Source organism: Vipera ursinii, assembly GCF_947247035.1.
Source record: "Vipera ursinii genome assembly, chromosome: 12".
NCBI classification, from domain to species: domain Eukaryota; kingdom Metazoa; phylum Chordata; class Lepidosauria; order Squamata; family Viperidae; genus Vipera; species Vipera ursinii.
In genome coordinates this window covers 2,044,791-2,064,937 of record NC_139525.1, presented here as the reverse complement: position 1 = coordinate 2,064,937, position 20,147 = coordinate 2,044,791, and the positions used below count along the sequence as shown (strand labels likewise).

At 42.8% G+C, this 20,147-nt stretch overlaps 1 protein-coding gene across 1 annotated transcript in view; it reads left to right on the top strand.

Moving 5' to 3' along the window:
- Positions 1-1,289: 1,289 nt before the first annotated feature.
- ATP11C (ATPase phospholipid transporting 11C (ATP11C blood group)) overlaps positions 1,290-20,147 on the top strand; it is a gene marked incomplete at its 5' end in the record, with an annotated part of 34,172 nt that continues 15,314 nt past the window's right edge. The window contains 22 exons of the mRNA XM_083371855.1: positions 1,290-1,313; positions 4,476-4,595; positions 6,010-6,099; positions 6,953-7,033; positions 7,271-7,378; positions 8,153-8,281; positions 9,507-9,610; positions 9,780-9,830; positions 10,817-10,881; positions 11,082-11,163; positions 12,144-12,294; positions 12,400-12,597; positions 13,245-13,385; positions 13,963-14,120; positions 14,631-14,702; positions 15,193-15,266; positions 15,473-15,576; positions 16,449-16,630; positions 17,433-17,684; positions 18,869-19,043; positions 19,279-19,381; positions 19,595-19,740. Coding sequence (XP_083227981.1) covers positions 1,290-1,313; positions 4,476-4,595; positions 6,010-6,099; positions 6,953-7,033; positions 7,271-7,378; positions 8,153-8,281; positions 9,507-9,610; positions 9,780-9,830; positions 10,817-10,881; positions 11,082-11,163; positions 12,144-12,294; positions 12,400-12,597; positions 13,245-13,385; positions 13,963-14,120; positions 14,631-14,702; positions 15,193-15,266; positions 15,473-15,576; positions 16,449-16,630; positions 17,433-17,684; positions 18,869-19,043; positions 19,279-19,381; positions 19,595-19,740 — 2,610 coding nt within the window. The remainder of the gene's footprint in view (positions 1,314-4,475; positions 4,596-6,009; positions 6,100-6,952; positions 7,034-7,270; positions 7,379-8,152; positions 8,282-9,506; positions 9,611-9,779; positions 9,831-10,816; positions 10,882-11,081; positions 11,164-12,143; positions 12,295-12,399; positions 12,598-13,244; positions 13,386-13,962; positions 14,121-14,630; positions 14,703-15,192; positions 15,267-15,472; positions 15,577-16,448; positions 16,631-17,432; positions 17,685-18,868; positions 19,044-19,278; positions 19,382-19,594; positions 19,741-20,147) is intronic.

The window sequence follows — 20,147 nt, the reverse complement described above, 5'->3', positions numbered from 1 at the left end:
AGTTTTCCCTTGAGGTCAAAGTGTACTGCCTTTCTTTTAGCATGTGAAAAATACGTTTTCTGTTTTGTTTTCCCCAAAGTTTATTTTTAAGAATTAATTAAATGCAAAAAATGTTTTGCTTCAACTAATATTTTCAAGAATCAAAATAAATATGCTGTGTAGCACATGCAAACTGCATAGGAGAAAGTCATGTGTTCACTTCATTGTCCATTCTAATTGGAAAAGGTTTCTGGTTTGAGATGTTTATATATAAAGGGTCGTTTTTTCAAACAAAAATGTCCTTTTTTTTTCTAAATAGCCTTCCCCACCCCTACCCCTTAACATAGTTGTAGATCTATTGGAGCGGTTTCTGTTTGCCTTGTTTTCATTTTGGACTTTTGTTTACAATCACAGTAGAGATGTTTTGAAAATCCATATTTCTCTATTCCAAATGATCAGGATGGTTCAATGCCAACACCCAGATTAACAGGAATTAACAGCAGACAAACAAGCAAGCAGTAAATAATACACTAATCTTCACTCCCGCCAACATTGGCCTGGAAAGCTACTATATAGTATAATCAGGAAGCAAACCTCAACTTAGACTGATGTTGTCACCTAGTTGGGTAATGAAATGACTGCAAGCAACCAACCAACCAAGCTCAGAGAGCAGCAGGGACTCCAGAAACAACTCTTCCTATGAAGTCTGTTCCTATAACTTGCTTCCACAAATTCAGATTCTGTATTGAAAACCTTTCAGCCTGAAAATAGTGAAACGCTTCAGAGTAGTAAGAACCAAAGAACAACCTTGTCCTGATTTAAAAAGACAACTGCATACAAAATAAAGGAAAGGACAAACTGAATTCTGAATGTTTCCTGCTCTTTAAAATAGCCGTGCTGGGCTGGAAATTACTTTTCTTTCTCTTGTATATGGTGCTTGTTTGTTTTTTAACTTGTCCTTTAGCAATAGCCCTCTGAGAAGGATGCCGTTAAAAGCATCGTTGGCCCAATACATGCAGAGCTGCTGTGTGTATTACAAAATTGAATCAAACTGAACACAGCGCAGATGTGTCCCTGTATCTTTTTTAAAAATACAGATGCATTTTCCTATTGCCATTTCCAGATTTCCCCCCACCCCCCCCCCATTCTGGATGCTGGAATTCCACAGCCAACTGCCAGTCCTGGGCTGGGTGGTTGTCATGGGAACGGCTCTTCAGGAACAGCATCTTTTTCACTGCTGCTGCACTAGCCTTATGGGCTTTTGAGTGTCCCAAACTGGAGGATCCCCCATCCCTATTCTAGAACCTTCCATGGACCCCAAAATGCCCGATCCGGTGGGTGTTGAGATTAAAGTCTATAACATTGTTTTTAACAAGCATTGCTCATGTTTTCTATATTGTAAGCCGCCTTGCGATCTTTGGGGATTTGAAAGGCGGAATACAATAATTAGGGTGGGGTAGATGAATTAAATGGCTTGTGAATTGGGACGAGGGGATGGATTGAGTCTTTGGCCATGGTGGGGGTTGTTAGTCCTAACATAAGATGGGCTACGTAGTTCCCTAGGTTGTTTCAGACTGTGGTTTTGCATCCCCTGGTCATGTTGCTGTGGCTTCTGGGAACTGGGGCCAGAAATGTTGGGGTTACGTATCTCTGTGAAATGGGGAAGGGAAATACCTGACTTTATTTTATATTTGTGTCATATTAATCAACGATCACCTTCATAATCTAACTATACTTCTGATAGAGAGTTTGGAATATAAATCAGAGATGGAGTTGCTATATCTTACTAAGTCGGTGTTTCTTCTTTTGGTTTACTGACCATCTCAAATTCCTGGATTCAGACCTCACACTGAGCCTTAAACCATGGCTTAAAATTATGCTAGATACATTCAGCAAGCTACACCGGAACAAAGCAGACTATGGTTTGGCTTAGTAAGTGGACAAACTGTGATTAAAGCAAGCCAGGTGTAGCAGTGTGTGTGAATCCAGTTTTGAGGTTCAAGCAGATTGCCACCCTCACTTTTATGGTGTTTGGGCACCCAGCATCCTGGTGGGTGGGTGGGTGGATGGATGAATAGATAGGTGATAGGGAAGGAAGGAAGGAAGAGCAAAGGAGGGGGAGAGAGAGGAAGAAAGGAAAGGAAAGGAAAGGAAAGAAGGAAAGGAAAAGTGGATATACTAAAATACAGTTCTATTTTAGCGACGAAAATGGACAAGCTGGGAATCTAGGTGTGTGTGTTTCCATCCGACATGGAGATATCTTGGAATGGTCCTCCAAGATTTTAATCTTCATAGAGTTAAAAAAAGTGGGGTGGAAGGAACAAGAATGTCCACTGACACAACCACAAGGAAATCTGGCTGCGCATAGTACAAAATGTCAAGGGTTTTGTGTTGAAATGCATCTTCCAGTACAGGATGCCCTTGAGAGTTTTTGGCCCGATGGCTTTCCTTCCAGCTTCCCAACAAGCCGGTTATATTTTATTTCCACAAGTCCTTCCTCCACCAAAGCCAAAAGAGGGAGGACATAGTCTTAGTTTCTCTTTTTCTTTTTTTCTTTTGGTTCAGATCAGCTTTTTCCAGAGAAGTGTTTAGGTCATAAAAAGGTTTTGGAGCTTTAGCCAATCTCAAACCAGAGAGACTATCCAAGGTCATAGGAGAGAAGGGGGGGAAAGTAACTGAAAAGCTGCTGCCTTTTTATCTGAGTCCCTTTCCGTTTTCCATTATGAGAAAGCCGGGCTGGATAAAGAATGGACTGTGAATCGGCAACAGTATGTTGTTCTTTTTTTTTTCTCGCTCCTCTCTTCCTTCTTTCCTGACACTTGAGAACCAAACGCTACCACGTGGGAACTTTTCTGCAACGAGGAAAGTTTGAATCTCTGAAACCAAAGTTGATTCTGGGACATTTTTGATATTCCTTTGAATCCACATGCATTCTGTAGAATGCGCCTTGATAGCCATGTGGTAGGGCGAAAATTGGCTTTGAACTTATTTAGTTTAAAATGGCTTTCTTTCTTTCTTTCTTTCTTTCTTTCTTTCTTTCTTTCTTTCTTTCTTTCTTTCTTTCTTTCTTTCTTTCTTTCTTTCCTTCTCCAAGGAACTCTTCCGTAGAACTTACTAGAGTGCCTCCAGAATGGCAGAAAGCTGTTGCTGGAAAAGGCTCTTGCATATCTTTCAGTGAAGATGGTTGGTGAAGATGCTTTTCATGTACAGGGGATATTGTTATGAGGTTGGAGTCTTCTGTGTTGGTGCTAGAGTTGGCAGCCTTGTTAGGATTCAGGCAGGCTTCAGTGTTGATTTCCATTTGATCTAGAAAAGTCCAGAATTGTCCATTTGTTCCTTCGAAGTCTGCTGTGGTGGTCCTATGAGAATTAAAATTTATGTTCTTCAGATCTGTTGAACCTGATTTTTTCAGAAATGGGTGGTATGTCAGATAAACTGTTGTCCTTCCACTTCTGACCGGCATTCTTGTTTTTGCTGGGAGTCATTACAAAACCAGTTATGTTATACAATTGAACAAGATTGTTGTTCATCACATTTATGTTGTTTTCTTGGCAATGATGTGGTGGGGGGGATGTTTGCCTTTGCTTCCAGATTGTTCTTTTTAATTTCCATCTAGCATCTAAACAGGATGGGCGAGAATTAATAGGGCCATCTTTTCCCATTGAATGTTTTCCAAATCGGTGAGATACTTAATGCAGTTTTTAAAGACTTCGGGAATTCTGCTTTCATTTTGTTACCTCTACTGTTTGGAAGCTCTTTGGGAACTTGTTTTGTGTGTGTGTGTGTGTTTTCAAAACATTTACTGTGCTAATTCTTTGATGTCATTCTTTGCTGCCCTGTGGATTTCAATTGGATGAAAAAGCCAGGATATACATTTCTTTTTTGAAAAAATTGAGTGGGATTGCTCGGTTAGAATTTGAAACAGGAGAGAAACACGACCGATTCTTGGCACAAGGTTTTCTGCTGTTTGTGAAAACTGTAATTACTGCCTGCTGCACAAACATTGCAATGGGGAAAGCTGCATAATTTCTGCATAATAAGAAAGACCGAACTCATCCAATGCCTAGAAATTCTAGATGCTGCTTTAAAATTATAAAAAATAATTCAGAATTGTCACTGTTCGTGGGGGCTTCTGCGGGATACCTTAAGATCGGAGAGTCTGCTTTTCCTCCCATGTAAGAATGATTGGACTTTTCCCCAGAAATCAATGTGAATCGCATGCTCACAGCTGCTGGTTAAGCCAGATGACTCCAATGTGGTACGCTGCCAATGAATTGACGTGGTTGTGCATTCTCGGTCTACATCTTCACTGTAAAATCTGGAATTTGTTCTTTCAACACAATATGACAGCAGCAGTTGGAGAAAGCTCCCTTTAGTAATTGGCAAGGAGCCTCTATGCATAAATCTGCACTAGTGGAAGAGCAAATTCCTAGAACATTAACACACACACAAACACATGGATCATTCACAACTTCATTGTTTTTCTTGTTTTATAGTTCGCTGGGGAAGAAAAGCGATTTGGGACTCGGACTGTAGTGGTTGGCCACCACTTGGTTCCTCACATTGAAGCTTATGTGCCCCAAAAGTTCTGCTCCAATCAGATCGTCTCCTCCAAGGTAGGGGTTGATGGAACTTAATTGGTTGGATCCCTCTGCACCAGGGCCATCTTGAGGGTGACCCATGCAATGCCTCCTTAGAATGCAGAAGATCTTTCCCCAACTGGTTGCCTTCCAGAGGGTTCCCGGTGTATAGTCCATGCTGGTTGGGAATGATGGAAACTGAAGTCTGACTTAAGATATGGGAACGGACCTCAGGTCGTCACACTTGTTGGTTTTGCAGAGAGTTTAGAACAAGGTTGTCCAAACTTGGGAACTTTAAGACTTTTGGACTTCAACCTAACTTAGCTTCAGCCAGACGTTCTTCAGGATGGCTGGCTGAGGAATTCTGGGAGTTGAAGTCCACAGGTCTTAAAACTGCCAAGATTGGACAACACCCCTGGTTTAGAGTCTCAACTTGATTAGTGAACCTAACCCTATTGTTTTCTGATTTTAATCCCAGTCCATACAAAATATGGAGTCACATAATATGCTAAACTGTGGTTTGTTTAACATAAGCTAAAGAATAATTCATATGAATAATGAAAATCTCCCCTTTCTATTCATTTGAATGGTTGACACCAAGCCAGCTGCATTCAGACAATATGTTGGCCTCTAAACAGCCAGATCAAATTTTGGCTGAACCCAACTATAGAAGTGAGACTGTATCCAGACTTCCCAAAATTCTGCAGAGTTTTCTAATTCAGAAAAGAATCAGCGAAGACAATCTTGTCTTCCATAGTTACCGTCGTAGAATCCTGCTTTTTGCAATCTTTTTTAAGGCTTGCTTTCAGAATAACTCTGCTGACTTTTGATTTGATTTTAGGAAAGGTTAAATCTAGCAATGTGTATTTGTATATATTTGTGTGTTTTAATAAACATTGGGTTGGTTAATTTTCTTCAAGCTTTATAGTATGAAGTGTTTTATTGAGTTACTTTTCCATTTTAATCTTGCACTTCTTCAGAATTGTCTTTTTTTTAGGAAGCTGAGGTTCAAAATCTATAAACAAATCAAATAGTTCACCCCATCACATTTCCTGATTTCCTTTGGTCCAGAATGTTAGTTTCAATCATTTTTTCCCCTTTTTTGGTAACAACCTATGTAATTATATTGGGATAGGGAACTTGAATAAAAATTTGCAGCATGTTAAATTCATATTAAATATTAAATTTAGAGCATATATATTCATTAAGGTCTGGCAGCTTTTTACTTTTTCAAAGTCATTTTGAGAATGATATTTATTTTTTGGTGAACTGATAGTGGACTGATAACAGAATTCATAGAATTGATGGTTACATACTCAAAGAAAGAAAAGAATGCTTTTTAAAAAAGTGAAAATAAAAAAAAAGATCTGGAGTTCAGCAAATCAGGAGTCCTATAAAATCTGCCCTTTGGTGGGATTAAGATGTATCCTATCTCATTTCTGCCTTGCAGTATACAGTCTGGAATTTTCTTCCCAAGAATCTCTTTGAACAGTTCCGAAGAATTGCCAATTTCTACTTTCTTATCATCTTCCTTGTCCAGGTAAGACCACCTTAAAGGAAGGACCCTCAACAGATGTAGTTTGGATTGCTTTTATTATTATTATTTTGTAAAAGATAAATCAGTGGCATTTCTTGTCCTCCATTGTGGGTGTAGATTCTGAAAATGTGGGGTTGCTACACTCCAAAGGACTAGAGTGCAGCTATTTCTAAATATGTTGCGGTTAGGTTTGCCACAATGTCACCTGGCATCTCCCCAAATACCTGGAAGCTTCAAATCGGGTGAAGGAATCTGAGCTAACCTGAGATAAATCAAAATTGCCATTGGCCATGGGTGTGTTTTTTTTCCTATGTTTTCAGGGCCAGGTAATTTAGTCTAGAACTAATTAACCAGTTGTAGAGAACCATGCCAGAAGAGACGCGTGGCCCTGTGTGGATATTTATTTATTTATTTTTATTTTAATTCCATTTATATCCCACCCTTCTCCGAAGACTCAGGGCGGCTTACAAGCTTAGCTTATTGCATAATCCTTCTGTCAATGATTTGATTTTGATCAATCCTCTGGAATAATTGTCTTGGGGCATTAAGAAATGGTCTTCCAAAACGAAGGCCAAAAAGGGATCTTTGGACTCTAGATGATCTGGAATGGAGGTTTCCCAAGTTGCCTTCAAGTGGCAGATTCTTCAGCAAAGTCACTCCAGAAGACCATCGCAAATTCCTGATGGTCTTCCACAAGCAAATAACATGCTTGGGAAGGAACCCTCTTTTGACTTTTGATTACCTCTTCCCTTGTTGGAGAAATGCTTCTATCAAGTGGCACCCAATTTAGAAGCATGACCAAGGAACAGCTGTTGCCTTTTGTCCAATCCTGTGACTTTCCTGCATCTCTGTTTAGGTGATTGTGGACACACCAACCAGCCCGGTGACAAGTGGTCTTCCTCTCTTTTTTGTGATTACCATCACAGCTGTTAAACAGGTAAATCTTGCTCCTTATGGCAGCAAACAAAGTAATAGGATTGTTTCTACGCACTTCTTCTTGATATTTTAAGTTGATCCTGCTACAACTGTGAGTTCTTGTAGCTAGGGAGAAAGGGATTTGCATCTGGAAGGCTGTTTTTAAAACAAGTGGGGCCCATTTCTTCTGTCCCTTCCGTTCTGGGATTGAATTTTTCCAGTTTTCTGGTCTATGCATTCCTCCCCTTTGTTTCTTCAGGGATACGAGGACTGGCTGCGGCACAGAGCGGACAAGGAAGTCAACAAAAGTGCAGTCTTTGTGATTGAAAATGGAGAAAGTGTGAAGAAGGAGTGCGAAAAGATCAAGGTAACAGGCGGGGAACCAGTTTCTCCTCGCTTCTGAAGAGTAATGCTGTTTAAGATGCATGGACTCCACAGAGATTCTTCACCAACAATTCTGGGCATTGAAGTCCACACACTTTCAAGTTGCGAATGTTAAGTTAGGCCAGACATGTCAAACACAAGGCCTGGGGGCCAGATCCGGCCCGTGAAGTGGTTTCATGCGGCCCGCAAAGCCATCCTGGAAACAGTGAGGGAATGGCCCCCACTGCCTTGGCCCTGGCCCAGAGACCCTCCTTCTGCCAGAGACCCCCAGATCTGTCCCACTCCTGCCCAGGCCCCCATAGGCACCCTTGATGGGAACGATGTAGAGCTGGCCACGCCCACCCATTAGGCCATATGCACTCTAGCCACGCCCACCCAGTAGGCCACGCCCACCCAGGCCATACCCACCCAGCCCCCTGAGGGCAACCGCAATGCTGATGCGGCCCTCAATGAAATTGAGTTTGACACCCCTGAGTTAGGCAGACAGGCAGACAGACAGTTTTGAGGGATGGATGGATGGATGTTTGAAGATTAGATAGGTAGATGATAGATAGATAGATAGATAGATAGATAGATAGATAGATAGATAGATAGATAGATAGATAGACTGATAGACTGATAGACTGTTTTGAAGGATGGATGGATGAATGGATAGATGGATGTTTTGAGGATTTCATAGATAGATAGATTAATAGATAGACAGACTGATGAACAGGCTGTTTTTACAAAAATTACAACTCTCTGTTTTGGTTTTGAGGTTGGTGACATAATAGAAGTGCCGGTAGATGATACCTTTCCTTGTGATCTAGTTTTACTGGCCTCAAGTAACAAGGAAGGGACCTGCTACGTCACGACTGCCAGTCTAGATGGAGAATCAAATCACAAGGTAAGAGGACAGGTGAACATACTCTTGCAGTTTTCTTGGTAAGAGATCTGAGTGCAGTTAGCTCTTGTCTTCTTCTAGAACTCAAGAGTCTCCTGGTTTCTAAACTGGTGTCCTAACTGCTACATCAGAAGGGGACTCCAAACCTTTCTACACACATTCTGTACAGAATGAACATATGAATTTATCTTATGCTGATTTCCAATGAATTTGCTTTCTTAGAAAACAAAACACATCAGAATATGTAGAAAGGATTGGGTATAAATGCTAAAAAGCTTAAAAAAACCCTCAGTCTTGACAATCCTGACCATCTCAGCTTAAAGTTATGGAGTAATTTTTCTAAAAAAAAATGAGATGCCTCTCATCATCAGTGGATCCTCTGTCTTTACAACCCAAGAAGGGCCCTTTCTGAAATGTTTGCCATGCTCCATTATTTCTGTGGGCTCAGCTGCCTCTTATTTGATCATTGCCTACTCTATGGCTCTTCCCCCTGTCCCCCAAGGTCATTCTCACAAACCATTCAACCCTCAAATCCACCTGGATGACCTTGGTCTATTCTTCTGGGCATCCTTCCAAGCAAAGCAGTGAGGTCTACATACGCCCTTCAGAGATACTTAGGAGACAGGTTGGACAAGGAGACATTCTTGGAAATCAAAGTGATACTAGAAGCTGGGACTTGCTTTTCCTCATCATTTTGGTAGTTACTATGTTCTTGTGAATGCCTAAACATCAGAGTGGAACTGAGTGTCTAATGAACAGCCAAGAGGTTTGACATTAATCACGAAATTGTTTGATAACCATCATAAAGTTCATTTACTCATTGCTGCATAGAATGAACACCCGCATTTCTTGGGTGGATCATTAAAAATTGTCTTCTCTTGTAATCTAAAGAGCTCTCAAACTAACAAGTAGGAAAAAAAGAAGAGGAAAAAGAGGGACAGAAATAGAGGAAGACAATAGTAAAGTTTCCCCTTTTTTATATCTTTCTGCACCCCTGTTTCTGTCTCGCTTTTTTCTCTTTATCTTTCATCCTGATTGTTAGTTTAGGTTAGTTTTTATTTGCACATTTTTTGTAAAAAAAATAATAAAATTATTACACAGCTGTAATCTAAAAACTCAAAGTAGCTTATGGGGCGACAAGATACCAATGAATCCCATCCAACGATGGGTCAGATTACAGATTTAAAATTGGCAGGAGTCAGCTGTTGGTGTGTCTTTTCTTTTCTAGACTCACTATGCTGTGCAAGATACGGCCAAGATGAATACAGTTGAAGCCATGAACCGTGTGGTTGCCACCATAGAATGTGAACAACCTCAGCCAGATTTGTACAGGTGAAGTTTGACATGGAGATCTTCTCATTTTGTGAGATCCTCACAGCTTGATAGTCTCTTTCTCCATACCTCGCTTCCTTAAGTTTAAATTTAAACTTTCTTAAGTTTAAATTGCTACAACTCACATACGAAAATGAGCCAATATCCTGCTCTGTGTATGTCTCAACAGATTTGTGGGCAGAATTAATATCTACACTGATGAACCAGAGCCATTAGCCAGGTGAGTTCCTTTGCTTGATGGATTGGGATTTAACATCTTGTAGCTAATTAGCTGGAGAGGTGTATGGAGATAGCCTTGAAGAAGCTCTGTATAGCAAGATTGGGGAAACACGAAGCTTATCTGGGAAAACGGGATGGGTGAGGAAGAAAATTGAAGAAAGCTTCACCTTGATTCTCTTTGCTATAAGTGCAACGTTGACGGGCTTCCAGTATGTTACAGGATCCAGCCTGGGTCAGTCACTGGGATCAGAGGTTTTGCATTCCAAGCATTTGGACTTGTGTTGGAGCCCATCCTCAGGGAACTTCGCCATGTGCTTTGGACTGTTCTGTGTGTGGTATTTCACAAACGGTGCACATAGTGGAATGAGAGAACTTGTTCCTGTAATGTTTGAAACACCACACACAGGACAGCCCAAAACACACACGAGAAATTCCCTGAGGATGGCCTGCGGCCTGAGTCCAAAAGCTCGGAAGGCGAAACCTCTGATCCCGGTGACTGACCCAGATTGGACCCTGCAACGTTATCCTGGGACATATAGATTTGCCTTCATTCGTTCCAATAATGTGTTGTTTTAGCCTATATCCATAAGTTCTAGTATTTCTGACGAGACCTGATCTGCCCTACCTCAAAGGGCTGGCGTGGCTTCTTTTTAATATCAAGGGCTATCACATTTAGGCTAGAGAAATCAAGATGGTCCTTAGATATCAGCTGCGAGATACAGACAAGCTAACCTTTGGCTTCCATCTTAGTGCTGATCCACATTTTTGAAGTCCAGATATGGTAGTGCTGTAATCCCTGCCTCTGACCTCTCTTTCTCTCCCCCAGCTATAATTTTACACATTCCCCACGTTCCAGGGTGTCATAAGCGACCTTAGAGTTATCATATTCTAAATAGTTTTTCTTTTCTTCAACCCGTGATTGGCCATTGGCATTTTCCAGTTTGCTTCTCTTCTTATGAATATCCTGATCCTCCCTTTTCGTTTTAGGCCGTTGGGTCCTGAGAATCTTTTGCTGAAAGGAGCAAAACTGAAAACTACCCCCAAGGTTTACGGTGAGCAACTGCTTTCCTGCTTCTCTTTCTCGTCCATTGATTTTCTTGAGAGTTGCAATCCTGGGCATGTCTGGGATTTACTGCAGAGTAGGCATATAGAAGATAGGGCTGGTGCCTAACCATATTGCTGCCTCTCTTTTTTTTCCCTACCTCTTTGATTGTTAAGGAGTTTCTCTCCCACAACTGAGTTTGTTTCCTAGGTGTTGCTGTATATACCGGAATGGAAACCAAGATGGCGTTGAACTATCAAGGGAAGTCTCAGAAACGCTCTGCGGTTGAAAAGTAAGATGGAGGACTGTCTTCCCCTGCTCTTTGTCTTAATAGACATTCATTTAAAGCAGAACAAAAGAGATGTTTCTTTGAGTCTGGATTGTGTACAAAATGCTGTAGTCTCTTCTATGCCTTCTTCACACCAGGAAGGGATTAATATTTGCAGATAGGACAGAGACCCAGGCCACAGGCCCTGTAATTCCTGAAGTTGGATGCTTCAGTCCGTGGGCAATGACAGATTCCCCGCCCTTGGTCTTCAGAAGCAAACAGGTTCCGCTTAATGGTCCAGGGTCCGAGCTGAGAAACCTTTTGAGATAAGCAACTGATGAACGAGATCACATGTGGAATTAGTTAATGGATCATATTTTGCGATTCAGCCTCTCTCTCTCTTTGCATTCTTGAGCTAATGCATCAGACAAAACAGCCTAAGTGGTTAGAATGCAGGATTGCAGGCTAACTCACTGCCCACTGCCAGGACTTTGATCCTGAGGGGGCTCAAGGTTAACTCAGCCTTCCCTCCTTCCAAAGTTGGTAAAATGAGGATCCAGGTTGTCGGGGGCAATAGGCTGACCTTAGAGAGGGCTGTAAAGCACTGTGAAGGGGTATATAAGTCTAAGTGCTGTTGCTATTGGTTTTCAGCAAGCTGTTTTGTTTAGATCAGAGTTGGGCATTTTATGGCCCTTTGGCTGTCCATGTCCATGTCCATGGCTTGCTTTTGTTTTGAAGGCAACGGCTGTTTTGTTTTTCAGTTTGTGTGTGTTCATGCATACGTGCCAATGCACTCTCTTAGCCATATTAGTTCAGCCCTCCACAACAGTCCCCGCTTCTCATGTGGCCCTTTGAGAAAATTAATTGCACACCCCTGGTTAGGTCTAACATCAGTTAAGCCAATGCTCTAATGCTACCAGGAGCAAATCCTCTCATCCCATTATGTGTATTATTTGTGAAACGCACGATATTGCCCTAACTCTTAGAACGTTTGATTTTTCCAGGTCAATCAATATGTTCCTGTTGTTCTATTTATGCCTGCTTGTGAGCAAGGCTATCATATGCACTACTTTGAAATACGTCTGGCAGAGTGTCCCATATCATGACGAACCCTGGTACAATCCCAAAACCCAAAAAGAGAGAGAAACATTCAAGGTAGAAAGGTTGACTTTTGTTGGTTGGCAGTTGTCTACACTCAAATTTGTTCCATGCATGAGTGACTTGGTGTATGTTACCGGTGTGTGTCTGTGTTCTTTTCAGCTGCTAAAGATGTTCACTGATTTCCTGTCCTTCATGGTCCTCTTCAACTTCATTATCCCGGTCTCCATGTATGTGACTGTCGAGATGCAGAAGTTTCTGGGTTCCTTCTTCATTGCGTGGGACAAAGAGATGTATGATGAAAGTATCCAAGAAGGTGCATTGGTGAACACCTCTGACCTCAATGAAGAACTTGGACAGGTCAGTAATGTCTCCCCCATGCCTTCCACCATTCAACAACCAAATGTTGGCTGGTCTTCTAATCTTCTCGCCTCTGTTTCTCTGCAGAAAAAGAGATGGTGAATCTTATTACCAAACAATAGTGAACCTAGGTTTCTTGTTACCAGCTGAAACTACTCATGGATCTCAGATCCGATAAGGGCAAATGCTACTCTTGCAGTTGGTGTGTGTCCCCCTGGTTGAATTCTTTCTACCGTAGCTTCTTCTCCAAAGAAGCTCTTAACAAGGAGAACTGTCTCTAGAGAAAACATGGTGCATGGTGTGTGAGCTGTGAGCCTTTAGTACTGAAGTCTCCGGCTTCAGTACTAATTTAAAAACATGATTCAATTACCCCTCTCTGGGATTTGTCATACCTTGAAACACAATATACAGATACAGAAATTTAAAAGGAAGGGAATACAAAAAGAGAACCAAAATGGCACTTCTTAATTTTTTTTTATTACTTCCCTTCCGGGCACAAGTGTTACTGCTGACTTTGTTTTATCTTAAATGTCACTATTTGGGGGAGGGGAAAAAACCCCAGATGCTCTGGCAGAAAATTGTGCTTATCTAATCTATTCTAAAATTGTGCCCCTCTAAAAAAGAATATGGTCTGCTTTTCCTTCTAGGTTGAGTATGTGTTTTCTGATAAAACGGGAACTTTGACGGAAAACACCATGGAATTCATTGAATGCAGCATTGACGGCTTCCGATACTGCCACGCCTTTTCAGAAGTGGATGCCAAGAGGTCTACAGGAAAAGCAGACAAGGTACAATATGCCCCACCACGTTGCCAATATAGGAGGTTGGAGAACAGAAGACTCCTGGACTTTTTCTGATTTTTCTGATGCCTTTTTTGTGGGATTCATAGCTGCATTTGCTTGGCCTACACAGGTCTCTAGATCCCTACAAATGACTCAGGCCCTTGTTCAGGAGAACCTCTAGTGAATAAGGGAGCAGAGTACCTCTTCTGAAGTTGAAGATCAGTAGCCCTTTGTGAGCTAGGTCCTGACACCCTTGGATTTATAACTGCTTGCATTAACCGTTGACCTGGGTGAGGAGAAGGGATATTATTCTATCCAGTTAATTTTAAGTTAAGGTGGTTTAATATTTACCCAGGATGGCAGTTGCTAAGAATGCTGATGCCCAGCTGTCCATCTCAGTAGATCAAGGGGGAATAATATGATCATGGATGCCCCACCTCCCCCAGGTTTGACTTGAGGAGAAAAGATGGAACGGTTGGACAGTTGGAGCAGAACCTTGTTCAGAAGCCACCTTGGACTATAGGAACTGAATGTCTTCCAGTTTAAAGTCATTTCTCCTCTTTGCTACCCCCCCCCTTTCTAGAAACAAGAAGAACTGTTCCTTCGAGCTTTGTGTCTCTGCCATACGGTTCAAGTCCAGCAGAAAGATGAAGTCGATGCAGTGACATCGAAGCCCAAAAAGACCCAAGTCTACGTTGCAGCTTCTCCAGATGAAGTGGCTTTGCTACAGGGGGCTCAGAAGTAAGATCATGTCATCCATTTTTCCCCCACTGTATTCCCCCCCCCCCACACACACACACTTGCCTTCACTGTCATGCAGATCGTTGATGGATGGACAATTCCATCATCTTTGGATGCTGAGAATTTTGATATATTGCATGCTTGACTCACTGGGACCTCCGCAGCATACAGATCGTTCTTGTCTTATAACCATCATTGAGCCCAGAACTTTAGACATAAATCATGGCGGTCATTAAATAGGGCATCATGTAACCCTGCCCGATTTTACATTCTTTTTTTGTGGCAGTTGTTCAGAGAACACTGTGGTTGTTCTCTGCCCAAATCACATCCCCAGGCAACCTCCTGCCTCTACAGTCTTTATTTTATTTTGTTTTATTTAGTTCACTATTTTTTCCGTATCTAAAGTGTGTGCATGTGTGATGCACGTTCGTGTCTGTGTGCGTGTGTGTGAGACTGTGTGTGTCCTTTTTTTTTTTTCAACGCCATTCTGTCCTTTTTGTTCATTGACAGGTATGGTTTCACTTTTCTAGGACAAGAAAATAACTTCATGATGGTAGAAAATTCCAAAAAGCAAATTGAAAGGTAGGTTGGTTTGCAGGCTGGCCTCAGGCATCTCCTCAAGGAAGCCGGGCCTAGTCACGGCAGCATGAATTGGTTTTGAAAGGGATCCAGAATTGAACCTGGGCCAACTGCATCTTAAGCAGTTGTTTTAACCCCTAGGCCACAGGGGTTAAAACAAAAACAAAGCCAGAACAATTAGTGTCTGGAAAAACAAATGCCTGCGACATAAATACATCGATACATAGCTTTTTAATATGGTTTTCCTGGAATGGAGGTGTTTCCGCTATGCTGTGCTGCAAGTAGTCTTGCTTGTATTTACACGTACCTTTATGTTTTACATTTTTCTAGTTATGCCTGTGTTTTGTATTTAAGAGTTAGCATGAATCATAAATGAGTGTCACTGAAGCTGGGCGTGTGGTTGTGAGCTTGATGGGGTTAGAATTCCTTTCAGTTTCCTCACCACTAAATATCCTTTCTCTCCCCTTCCTTCATAAACATAAAATAAAATAAGATACGAACTTCTGAACGTCCTTGATTTTGACTGCGTCCGTCGCCGGATGAGTGTTCTCGTGAAGATGCCGGATGGTGAGTAGAATCCTGGGAAACCTGATAGAGGAGGAAGAGTGTGAACTAGCCAGGTCATCTCCCCAGGAGAAATGTTCATACGGCTGGACATATGATGAACGATTGCAGGACCTGGGTTTGGCTAGTCTAGAGAAAAGAAGGCCTGGGTATGAATGTATCCCTGCCCCTTAACTAACACCAAAATGTTCTGTTTCCCTGTCTTTTAGGAAAAATATACCTGTTTTGCAAAGGAGCAGATTCTTCCGTTTTCCCAAGGGTCCCTCAGGCTGAAGCACAAAGAACAAAAGTCCACGTGGAACAGAATGCAATGGTAAGATGTTCAGGAATCCATCCTCCTCAACTTAAACCCCAAGGAAAGAAATTGGTTGAGCCCTTCTCCTCCTCCCCCTTCTCCTCCCCCCTTTCATTTCCTTCCTTCCTTCCTTCCTTCCTTCCTTCCTTCCTTCCTTCCTTCCTTCCTTCCTTCCTTCCTTCCTTCCTTCCTTCCTTCCTTCCTTCCTTCCAGAGGGCATATTTAGAATTAAGAAGGGGAAAGGCTACTGAGATTAGCTGTGACCATGGATAAGATCAATCCAGGGTATCCTCCACGTCTTCATGTCATCTTAGCAAGTGGCAATCCCAGACAGCTTTGAAAAGCCACCACGTATACTTGGGGAAAACCCAAGAATTTTAGGTGCCAAAATGCACCCCCAAATTTGAATTCAGATTCTCCAAGGATAGGCTTTTCTGTAAGTATATACAGTAAGACTTTTTAAAAGTGCTTTCTTGCATACACCTATGGACGAGTTCATCCACAGAGAAGGAGATCTTCAAATTTTTAACCAAAAGTACCATGAAAATTGTGGGTCAATTTATCCACGGGTGACACATTTTTCATGGTATTTCGATTACACCTTTGAGGGTCTTTTTCTCCATGGAGGGGATTATCCAAGAGCATAGACAAGAAATGGGGTTGGAACGAGTTTCATACCTTAGGTGGGAAACCAAGAGAGAATCACACGAGTGATGATCTCAAGACCTCATTTGTAGCACAGTGCTTCCTTCAGGTTGCGTTTGTCATCTACCTTATCCAGTCTGGCCTATTTTAAGAGATGGTGAACTATGTTGCAGAATGGCTCTGGATGCCTCTCTTCTGGAATGTCTTGGCTTCAGGGATCACATCTTCTGTTTGTTGTCTCTCAGGACGGCTATCGGACTCTCTGTGTGGCCTACAAAGAAATACCTCCCGCAGTCTACAAGGTTCTAGAGGCCCAGATTAAGGAAGCCACCGTGGCCTTACACAACCGAGAAGCCAGGATGGCCAAGGTCTTTGATGAAATTGAGAAGGACATGCATCTAATTGGCTCCACTGCTGTAGAAGACAAGTAAGCCTCACTGGCTAGTTAGGATAACCCATTGTGCCGTCCCAACCTATTTTAATCAGCAGCTTTAATCAGATGAAGGTGTGATGTGCCCAGATTCTTCTGTTCAAGTGGGAAACATTGAATTTGCCAATTTAGTAGCCCCATGAGTAGGAGGCATGCTTTGTAGACCATTCTTTGTCAAACTTTCTGCATTCGGAAAATGTGGGGACCACCCCCTTCTCATCTTTTTCTCAAAGAGCCGAGGGAAGGAGAGGGATAAACGAAGTGCTACTTTAAAAAAAAAACTTTTTAAATTAAATTTGGTCCCCCAAAAGGCACTCCAGAATTAAGGAAGTGTTTGCCACTTGAATGATTTAACGTACCCCATGCTGTAATTAACCACAACCAGTCAAAGATGCCATGATAGAAATGTTTGATAGGTTAAGTACCTAAGCTAGCTTCAGAAGATGGGACTTCGAGACCAGAGTGTCAGGTGAGGGAAGATGGACTTGGCAAATCAGGCTCAAAAAATGGAAAAATCCTTCTAAGAGGTTACATGGAAAAGTGGATGGAGTAGACCCACTTTTAATTCTGTGTTGATCCAGATTAGATTTCTTCTACATGGTCTTCTTGTCTTTGCTGTCCTCAGTGGGTTGATGTTTGTAACTCAACTGCTTCCTTCCTACATGTTCTGAAGGACCCCTTTTCTGAAACAAAAGAAATCCAGTGATTTGTCCTTTTTGGGAAAAAGGCAAAATAGAGAGTGAGCTTTGAGGAAGATCCCCACCCATTGGTTGAGTCCTTTCCACCGATTTTCCTGCAGACTCCAGGATTTTGCAGCAGAAACCATCGAAGCCCTCCATGCGGCAGGCATGAAGATCTGGGTGCTGACGGGAGACAAGCTGGAGACGGCCCAAGCCACCTGCTATGCTTGCCGCCTCTTCCACACCAGCACAGAGCTCCTGCTGTTGACAGCGAAAACGGTGGAAGAAGGGGGCAGGAAAATGGAGCAGCTTCATGAACTGCTGCTGGAGTATCACAAAAAGTTGGTGACTGACGCGCCCCAAGGGAAAAGGTGAGTGGGACCCTAAGCAGTAACCGAAGCGGTGTTTCTCAACCTCAGCAACTGTAAGAAACATGGACTTCAACTCCCAGAATTCCTGAGCTATAGGTGCAGGCTAGCGAATTCTGGGAGCTGAAGTCCACACCTCTTAAAAGTTGCTGAGATTGAGAAGCATCGATTTGAAGGGTTGGGAGATGGGTTAACTGCCACTGCAGCAATAATCTTTGCAATAATCTAGCAGAGGGGTCTCCAAACTTGGCAACTTGAAGACTTGTGAAATTCAACTCCCAGAATTCCCCAGCCAGAATCCATGGCTGAGGAATTCTGGGAGTTGAAGCCCACAAGTCTTTAAAGTTGCCAGATTTGGAGATCTTTGATCTAAGGCAGTGGTGGCGAACCTATGGCACGGGTGCCAGAGGCGGCACTCAGAGCCCTCACTTTGGGCACCCGCGCCATGCCTCGGAGGTGGCGACTGTCCCTCTTCAACCAGCTGCCCCCCATAGGTGTCCCTCCCCACAAGCGACATTGAGGTGATCACACCCACCTTGGCCACACCTACCCAATCTTCCATGACCACCACAGCCACACCCACCCAGTAGGCCACGTCCACCTGGCACCCAGCGATAAATAAGTGGGTTTTGGGTTGCAGTTTGGGCACTCGTTCTCTAAAAGGTTCGCCATCACTGATCTAGGGGTAGAGAGAGATGAGAGATCCATGAGGGTGGACTTTTGTGACCTGAGATATTTGCAACTCACATTTTCCCAAGTGCATCAACTTTTATTGTAAGAGCTGATCTCAGTTTGGCCTGCCTTAGCCCCATTAAACCAAGCTGCTGGATATCTTAAGTTCTCCTTGTTTTCCTGCTTTGATGTCTTCCTTGCAGAGAACCCAGAAATGCAATTTTTCCATATCTTTCTTCTCAGCTAAAGAAGGGAAATTCATTTAAGTAGCACCTAAAACACATTTTCCTACATGTCTGACTCTTAAAGGAATTAAAACAGCCAGAAGAATAGGAGGGTTTGCTACTCTTTGAGTTTCATTCATCCTCATTTTTTCCTCCTTGGCTCTTTTTGGATACAGCTGGAGTCATTCCCTGAGTCCTTCGGGAATAGGGCGGTATACAAATTGAATTAATAAAATAAATAAATTAATAATATCAAGGTCTCCAGCCAACAAGTTGCCTTTCTCTGTTTAGAAACTGGGTGTCCGGTTCTGACTATGGGCTGGTCATTGATGGGGCCACCCTTTCCCTGATCCTGAACCCTTCGCAGGATTCCAACTTCTCCCATTACAAGAACATCTTCCTTCAGATCTGCCTGAAATGCACCGCCGTCTTGTGCTGTCGGATGGCCCCGTTGCAAAAGGCTCAGGTGTGTTAATGTCCTCGGTAGTGAGCCAGGCCACTTCCTCTCCCAGCAGAACCTTGCACGGCATCCTTTCTGCTGGGGAGGCACCTCTTTTGGGAAGCCAGTGGCCACAAATGTCTGGTCTAGTCTTGAGTTCATTTTTCAGGGTGGTGTAGTCCTTGCGAAACTGGTTCAAAGTTGGGTGATGAATATCTGAACCAACCTCTCCTGATCCACCGTCCATCTCTCTGCCCTGTAGATCGTCCGCATGGTGAAGAATTCCAAAGGCAGTCCCATCACACTGGCTGTCGGAGACGGGGCCAATGACGTCAGCATGATTTTGGAAGCTCACGTGGGCATCGGTAAGCATGGCTGGCTGAGGAATTCTGGGAGTTGAAGTCCACAAATCTTAAAGTTGCCACGTTCAGAGACCCTTGGTCAAAGGAAACAGTTCATATGAGCTCCACAAACATATCGGAGCCAGGCTGAAAGAGTTTATATCAACTTCTGGCTGATCATGATATTGAGGCCTCTGACGTGCAGGGCTGACCTGCTCCATTCTTCTCCTCGGCCAGGTATCAAGGGAAAAGAGGGACGCCAAGCCGCCCGGAACAGCGACTATGCCATCCCCAAGTTTAAACACTTGAAAAGACTGCTCTTGGCACACGGGCATTTGTATTATGTCAGAATCTCCCATCTTGTACAGTATTTCTTCTATAAGGTAAAGGGAATGGCAGGTTGGTTTGGGGGGGGGGTCAAGGGGATGGCAGGCAGGGGGGGACTATGCCACTGCCAGGCCTTGGGGGATGCTCAGCAGAAGGTTAACAGGGAAGCAAAACACTCTTGGAAGAAGGTGGCAGAGTCAGCAGGATCCTTGGGGTAGAGGGCAAAAGTGAAATGATGGTGGACAGCATGATGGAGTACAGGACTCGCCCTTTGTGAACATCACACTGACGTCCAATTACTCCAATCCATTCTACAGGTAGTCCTCGACTTATGACCGATTGTTTAGAAGACTCTATTGCAGTCATAACTTGAGGATTACTTCTGTTCAGTTATTCTATTCTATTCTATTCTATTCTATTCTATTCTATTCTATTCTATTCTATTCCATATTCTGTTCTGTTC